We start from the raw sequence: 7,554 nt of genomic DNA, 5'->3' as shown, positions 1-7,554 counted from the left end.
TTGCAGAACAACCCATTAGAGGAGGGAGCCTGCCTTTACCTGATGCAAATCCAATCCCCAGCTCCTGCTGGGCCAGGGTCAGGAGCAGGAGGTTGGATCAGCCCCACACAGCCCCAGGTGAAGCTGCTCTGCCGCAGATGCACTGCATTAAGTGACAATGAAGGAGGTGCCCAGGTGCCACCTGTTAAAGCAGTGATGGAGGAGACCAGCCCCAGCTGGGCTGGTGCTGGGGCCAGGCACTTCCGCAGCATCTCGGTTGGAGCCCTGGCTCCCAGGAGCACAGCATCCTATGGGGAGGAGGAGGTACCAGAGCGGAACCCAATGGTTCCTCCCCCCTTTTTGGGGTGTCCCCGCCCTTCCTGTGCTTCCTTTCTCCCTCCGCCCCTGCCCCGAGGAACAGGAGCATCAGGCGCGGGTTTGGCTCCTGTGGGAAGGAAGGTGGCGACTACCATGATCCCAAAGGACATCCAGAAGCTCCTGGAAGGTAACCACAGCTTCCTCCTTGCGTCCCCTTCTGCTTAATGGGGGAAATGTGCTGTGGTCGCAGGGGAAGAAGCTGAGAAGCTTTTTGTGCCTCACTGCTGAACCAGAGAGAGAAGTGGAGGCACTGTGGGAACCGCTGCTTCTCTAAGCTCATGGTTTTGGGGTCCCAAGGTTATGTGTGCCCTCCCTAAGCCCAGTGAGAGCTTATGGGATGTGTCTTGGTGCTCAGGGCTTTGTGGGTGCCTCCATGTCTGGGTAAGGGTAGGAAAGCTCTTTGGTTGGCTCAGGGTTTGTGAAGGGGAAAGAGGATGCAAGATTAGGGGGTTTCTTTGGGCATGGTTGGGTGTCCCCAGTGTCTGCTTTCGGCTCAGGTGTTGAGGCTCCATGGGTGAGCATCTCAGGGTGAGGCAAGGGAGCAGGTACAAAGGGTGGAAGAAGCTTGTGTGCTGCAGGGAGTGAGCCCATCACTGATCAACAGTGCACGTGTAAGGACACATCCTGCCGCTGCAGCTGCGGGTGGGTTGGTGGTGGGGAAGGAGCCGTTAGCATCTCACTGTGGAGATGCCACAAGGCTTTTGTGACCTTTTGCTTCCTGTTGTGATGGGTCCTGGCAGCACAGAGGGCTCACTCCTTCCTCTTGGAGATCACAGGATCCCAGACAGGTTTGGGCTGGAAGGGAGCTTAAAGCTCATCCAGCTCCAACCCAATGGGCAGGGACCCCTTCCCCTGGAGCAGCTGCTCCAAGCCCCTGTGTCCAACCTGGCTTTGAGCACTGCCAGGGATGGGGCAGCCACAGCTTCTCTGGGCACCCTGAGCCTCAGCATCCTCACAGGGAAGAGCTGCTTCCTCTTATCTCCAACCTGAACTTCCCCTGTTTCAGTTTAAACCCATCACCCCTTGTCCTATTGCTCCAGTCCCTGATGAAGATGCGGGATAACTTCCAGCCCTGGGATGTGTCAGTCTCGGAGCCTATCAAAGCTTCCTTCCAAATGCTTTGTGTCTTCCCCCAGATGGAGGTGTGAGTTTTCCCCTCTGTTCTGTGCGCAGGGGCTTGGGTGAAGTTCACCCTCTCCTGGTTTTGATGTGCAGCACTTTATTGTGCGGCGCTGACACCTCTGTAAACAGCTCATTTCTGCACCTGCCACCTCCCTTTAACTGGGATTATTTTCTTGTTAGCTGACTGGTTTTAATTGAAGGCTTCAGATCTCCTTCTAAAGCACAGCCTTTGTTTGCTGACAGGTAGAGCAGGCTATGAATGGAGATTAATTGCATGTCACATACCCTGGATCAAACTTGCTGTGTCTTAACAATCCACGCAGTCTTAAGGCCTTCCAGTGGCTGAGGAGGTTTGTAGCTCTGCAGGCTGGAAATGAAGGTGCTTGAACTATTGCAGGGTTTGCAAACTGCATCAGTGTAAGAAGCCTTGTGCTTAAAGGAAGAAATCCCAAGTAGAGGAGGCAATAACATCTGCTTCCTTGCATTAAATTTGGTCCATGGTCTGTTCAGCGATGCGCAGAAGCAGAAGGCTTGCTGGTCTTGTGTTGTTATCACATAAGCCACCTCTGAGGTTGCAGAGGTTGGAAGCCAGCACAATATAGCTATTCTCTACACTGCAACAACTATACTGTTCGACGTCCCACCTCACTTTGGGCTCAGTCAGGTCCCTTTGAAAGCTACTGAAGGGTATTTCATATCTGCTGAGCACAGACTCCTTCTGAAGGTTGAAAAGGGTGATAGAACCCAGGGCTTCTGTTTTCCTTTGTAGGAGCAAAAGCAGTCTGGTTATCTTCCCTTCACCTGCCTTGCTTGGGCCTCTTCATTTCAGGAAGTGGGTCTGGGAAGCTATTTCCTTGCTGCAGTCTGGGCAAGAGGGAGGATAGGAGGAGATGGTGACACTTGCACAGCCTCAATGATAAGCAGCAAAATGCTCTGGTTTGTGAGGGCAAATAAACCAGAGCCAGCATTGATGTAGCATCAGGAGTAGCTCTGGAATTTAAACACTGGGGAATTTGGGGTTGAGGCTTGGAAGCTGAACATTTGGGAAGCTCTTCTCAGTTCCTCGGTTGCCCATTGCACAGAGGAGAATGGCCCCTTCATCCCATTGCAGGAGGATGGATGGAGATTGCTTCAGTTCTCAAGGTTTTCTCTGACTCAGCCCCACAACAGCAGGAAGGCACAGCTGAGAAGTGTTGTTCCATAATGAAGCCATCCTTTTCTGAGCTTGCAGAAAGGTGGAGAAATGCTGTGTATGAGAGTTCCTGGCTTGGTTTTGACAAGTGTGGGGGGGAAGATAACAGCCTTCAAAATCCCTGCCTGGCTTTGGATGCATCCTGGAGGTATTAGTGCAGTGTCAGGTAAGCGCAGGTACCTACACTCTGTCCTAACTGATTTCTCCCAGCCAGCTGGGCTGATAAAGTGCAGGAGGGATCAAGTGAAGCAGCAAGTAATGCTGGAGCAGACTGCCTCAGTGTTATCTTGCACTGAACCGTTGTGATTCCAAGGGACCAGCTCCTCCAGGCATGGAGTGTAGGATTGCTGATGGCAAAGGAGTGGGGAAGACCAAAGGGAATGTGTGTGTGGGCCTGGGGAGAATACACACAGCACCTTAATACCCTTCAGCTCTGCTCATTGAGTGCTGATTAACTCCTAGAATTTAGTGCTGCTATTCAAAGGTTATTTACTACCTGGGCTGCAGTGGTTGTGACAGGACTCTTATGATGCTGTGTATCTCCTGCAGGATTAAAGTGGATAACGGCAATTGCCTTTAGGAGCTCCCCTGAAACACTTGATGAAAACTGGTCCCCCCCCTTTACCTTTTCAGCTGCAGGAAATGAAAGGAGAGTCCTGTAAACTTTCCGAGTGGATCACAGAGAGCAATCTATAAACATCAAGAATATAATGTTACCGACAAGCAGTAAAACTAACATTAGGGTGATTTACTCTCGAGCTGCTTACATATTGCTCTTCCTGATCCACTTGGAGAGTTTATGGTTAGGCTTTCTTTTTCATTTCCTGGTGCTATAAACATAGTGGCTGGCTCTGAAAGGGGCTCTGCCTGCTTTGCAGAAGTGACCCTGGTTCTACTATAACTTATCCAGCAGCTGATCTGTGCTGACATGCCAGTAAGTAAATACTGTATTAGAGCTAATCGCATACTCATGGGGCTAATTCTGGGCTTAAAAATGACAGAGGGATGCGACTGATGCTTGCAGAAGTTCTGGGAGCAGTTTGTTTTTCGTGCTTGCTCTCTCACAGTGGAAATACAGCCCATATATATATATATATATATATATACACACACACATATATACAGTACATAGCTTCTCTTGCTGAGCCATTTCTACTGTGCTGGTTTGTATATAATAAATTGTCCCCTTAGCCTCATCTGTTCTTCAGCAGTAAGTTCATCAGAGCAAGATATATCCCTCGTGCTTAGATATGTGCACTTGGGTGCTTTCTATGTAATCTGTAAGCGATGCAAGCCTCAGCATTGTTAGACATGTCATAAGCTGGTCCTGTATCTTGGATGCACAATTGAAACTGCAGAGAGAGGTACTGGAAATGCAGTTTAGCCTAAGGATTATGAGATTGGCCTGGGATTTAAAAAGCTTCACTTGGATACTCTGGCAAAGCCTTTGGCTTATCCCAACCAGGCTGCCTAGGGCTAGATTACTAGAGGTGAACTTGTTGACCTGACCAGAAAAAGGTGTTTTCTCATGTGGTATTTTGATCTTGAGCTGTGCTTGCAGGTGAAGGAGCTGTGCCCCTTTCCTGGGCTGTGCTCAACAGTGCTGGCTGTTGTGCTGGCAGCTGAAGCATAAGGAGCTGGAAGCCTTGCAAGCAAGGTATTAAACTGACATTAGTGGCACAGTATGGGGTGTGAGGTAAAGGTTGGAGAGGCCTGTGGGTGTGCAACACCACAGCTTTGAAGCCAGCCTTTTTCCTGCTAGGGGCTGTGAGCAGTGATGCTGCTCAGGTACAAAGGTGATGATCTCCTGTATAGAGCTGCTGTGATTGGAGCTGTTTTGCTCTCTGAGATTTGAGGTGTTCTTGTAAAGAACATAAATAGTTATGCAAATGGGAGACACTTAATCCTTTTATCCTCCAGTTCACGTGGAATTTTCTGCATATAGATGTGGTCTCCAGGTGGGAGAACTCCGTATTTACTGTTACTTGGCTGTCTCTGCTGAGCTAGCCCAGGGTGTAGGATTTGAGAGGTAGCCTTGCAGGAGAACCCATGTTGGGATGCTGCTGCACAACCAGCCTGGTTTTCAGTGCTTGTCCTTCAGGAAGATCATCCCAGTTGTTTGCCTGCCTTATACCATGGCAGCTAAAGAGAAGCTCTGTAACATTTAGGTCCTCTTCTATCCACAATCACTTCAATGTCTCAGCTCCTCCAAACAAAGCCTTCAGATTGACTTAGGTCTCAAGATCAGACTGCTTGGAACAGGGCCTTGAGGGCTTCCCAGTGCACAGCCAGGGCCAGGTTTCTTAGCCAAGAGCTGGTATTTCTCTGCCTGTGAGTTTTAACCTGTGACTCTTCCCCAGATGCTGAGGGTTACCTGGCAGATGGGCTGCAGCATGAGAAGCTGAGTGCTAAAGCAAAAGAACAGAGGGATGCAATTCTCTTTGGCTTCCAGCAAGTCAAAGCCAGGTTTGTGTTGTCTCATTGCTTTCTATTGGGAGTCCCTCAGAGTAATGTCATGTCTTGGGGTGCCATGTGCTGTAGTTAGCTGGACAGCTGGCCCATGGTCTGGCAGTTGATGGGCATTCAGGGCTTGGTATAATGTGAATGCTCTGTGCACTGGTTTGTGTGTTCTTTAACCAGTTTTATGGGTGTCTGCAAAGTTATTATGTGTTTCAAAGTAAAATACCTTGCCTTGGGCTCTGTGTGTGCAACTTTGGTGCATGGCAAAGGCTCATGCTTCTGGCTTGCTGCTCAAAGGATCCATTTCACAAGTGGCTCCTGAACTCAAGTCTGGCTTGTCTGGACTTTTGCTACAGTAAAAAGGGATGAGACGGAGTTCTGGAATGAAAACTTGGGTTCAAAACCTCATGTCCTCAGGACTGTTCAAGTCCTGTGTGCCAGCATGAGCTGTGTCATTTGGGTGAGTGGAGGTTGTTCTGTTGTGCTAGTGGAAAATCAGGGATCATAAAGAGAGAACAGGTTACTGGAGGCTTAAATAAAGCTTTCAGCCTCAGCTACATTACATGATCCAAAGCTTGCTGTTAATGCTCTATTACAAGGTATGGGTTGTGTCACTTGACGTTCAGACCTGACAATAAAGCTCAGGGTGGCTGACTGATGTAAGCATCCAGCTTAACAAAAACTGCTGTGGAGGCCCTGAGAAGGGGAGGATTTTATCCTTTGGAAGGACACAGCCAGCAGCTATTCCCTGCAGTCCCACTGCAGAACTTTGCACGATGTCCTGCTGGATCTTAATCGATCTTTCCTGCTGCCTAATTAAGCATCAGTTTTACTCAGCAACTCGGGACTGTGTAATTATCAGCCTGGGTTGCCCTGAATAATTGAAGTGAGCTGAAGGCAGAAGATGAAGCCTTTGGAAGCTGGGGCTGTGGCATCTCTAATGGTAGAATATGTGTGTATCAGAGCCCTGTGATGTTGCAGAGGAAAGGGGTTTCACTGCAGGTTTACAACAGATTGATGCGGCTTAGATCCCCTCCTTGGCAGGTATTGAGCTGGGATGGGAAGAGTTAAATAAGCAGAGTTCTGAGCATGAAGTATTTGGATATAGAATCAAGCTTTTATTTTATCTGTTCTAGAAATGTGCAACTTTAAAAGTGCCAGCTCTTGATTTGCACATAGTGCACCTCTAATGAACGACAGACAAATAGCATGGAACTTGATCAGTGTAAGGCAGCTGGCAAACTTGGAGTTACTGCCTTGTTCCTGCTTCCCAGAGGAGGTGGTTCTGTCTCCGTGTGCTGTTGTGAACAGTGCTTGAGGTAGGGAAAGATGCTGCTGTGGTCATCATCCTGTGGACCTCTGGCTTCCCAGAGTGTGTGGTTTGATGTGCCTGAGAAGGAGCCTTTAGGGTCCTGGGGCAAACACTGGTGCTGTGATGCAGAACACAGCCTTGGCTTTTAGCTCTATGTCAGCCTAAGAATTCAATTTGGGATACAGCTTTTAGAGCGAAATCTCCTTGGAAAAGCAGGATTTGCACTGGGAGGAGAGGGGATATGCACGTTCCTCCTGGATGCTCCGGTTAAGATATGGGCCTCAATCCTGTTGCTTATTGAAATCAATGGCAGGTACTTCTGGAGGGGAAAGGGAGCCCCTTGAGCAAAGCCTGTGGGGTGCTGCTGATTTCCTAGTGTTTGATTGCTCAGTAGCATTTGGGAAGGGTGGGAAGAAGTCAGTTTACAAATGTCCTTGCTCTGACCTGAGCCATTACTGCAATGATGGGAGATGACAGTCACGATGACTGCATCTTCTGATTTGAAGAGATCTCAGCAGCTCCTGCTCTTGGGGTTGAGGCCCAGGGTTGTCTCTTGGGGAGCTTCCTGTGGCTTTTGTGGCTGCTGTGCAGGAAATCATCAGCCGTGGGCTTCAGGAAGCGCCTGCCTGCCCCGAGCAGCCCTGTGCAGGGTAAAACCCAGCTCAAGCACGTAAGGTTTCATTCTTGGGGTCCATAATAGAAGCAAACTGCTCAACTAGTGGGGAGAGACACCCCCATCTCTGAAAGGGAAGAGCTTCACCCTGAGCCAGCCTCAATACCCGCTCCTGTAACGTGGCTATCGCCGCTCTCCCCATGGCCTCATAGCATTCCCCTATCAGGAGGTCTGCGGACGACTCCAATGGGAACAAGTGGCTGGGTTTGATGCTTGTGCTGATGTGTGGCAGGGAGCAGTGCAGGTTATCCCTTTCCCAAGCAGGCTGGGGTGGCTCGGCTCAAGGAGCCGTGGGTGCAGGCGGTGGCTGTGGGAGGCTGTCCCCAAATACCCGAGTTATGGGTCCCTGCACCCTTTTGCTTTCAGAATCCAGTTGGTTGTTTAAAGAGCACCGTTGACACACAACAGTGGGGGTGTTTTTCCCTTCCTAACTTGGAT

The 7,554-nt window shown here is 49.6% G+C and overlaps 1 protein-coding gene across 1 annotated transcript in view; it reads left to right on the top strand.

Moving 5' to 3' along the window:
* Nucleotides 1-421: 421 nt before the first annotated feature.
* The window catches only part of SKAP1 (src kinase associated phosphoprotein 1), a 130,010-nt gene continuing 122,877 nt past the window's right edge, over nucleotides 422-7,554 (top strand). Inside the window, exons 1-2 of the mRNA XM_005141888.3 lie at nucleotides 422-484; nucleotides 5,032-5,137. Of these exons, the coding sequence (XP_005141945.2) occupies nucleotides 451-484; nucleotides 5,032-5,137 (140 nt within the window). The 5' untranslated portion in view covers nucleotides 422-450. The remainder of the gene's footprint in view (nucleotides 485-5,031; nucleotides 5,138-7,554) is intronic.

Source organism: Melopsittacus undulatus, chromosome 17 (genome assembly GCF_012275295.1).
Source record: "Melopsittacus undulatus isolate bMelUnd1 chromosome 17, bMelUnd1.mat.Z, whole genome shotgun sequence".
Classification (NCBI taxonomy): domain Eukaryota; kingdom Metazoa; phylum Chordata; class Aves; order Psittaciformes; family Psittaculidae; genus Melopsittacus; species Melopsittacus undulatus.
This window is presented reverse-complemented; position numbering and strand designations above follow the sequence as displayed.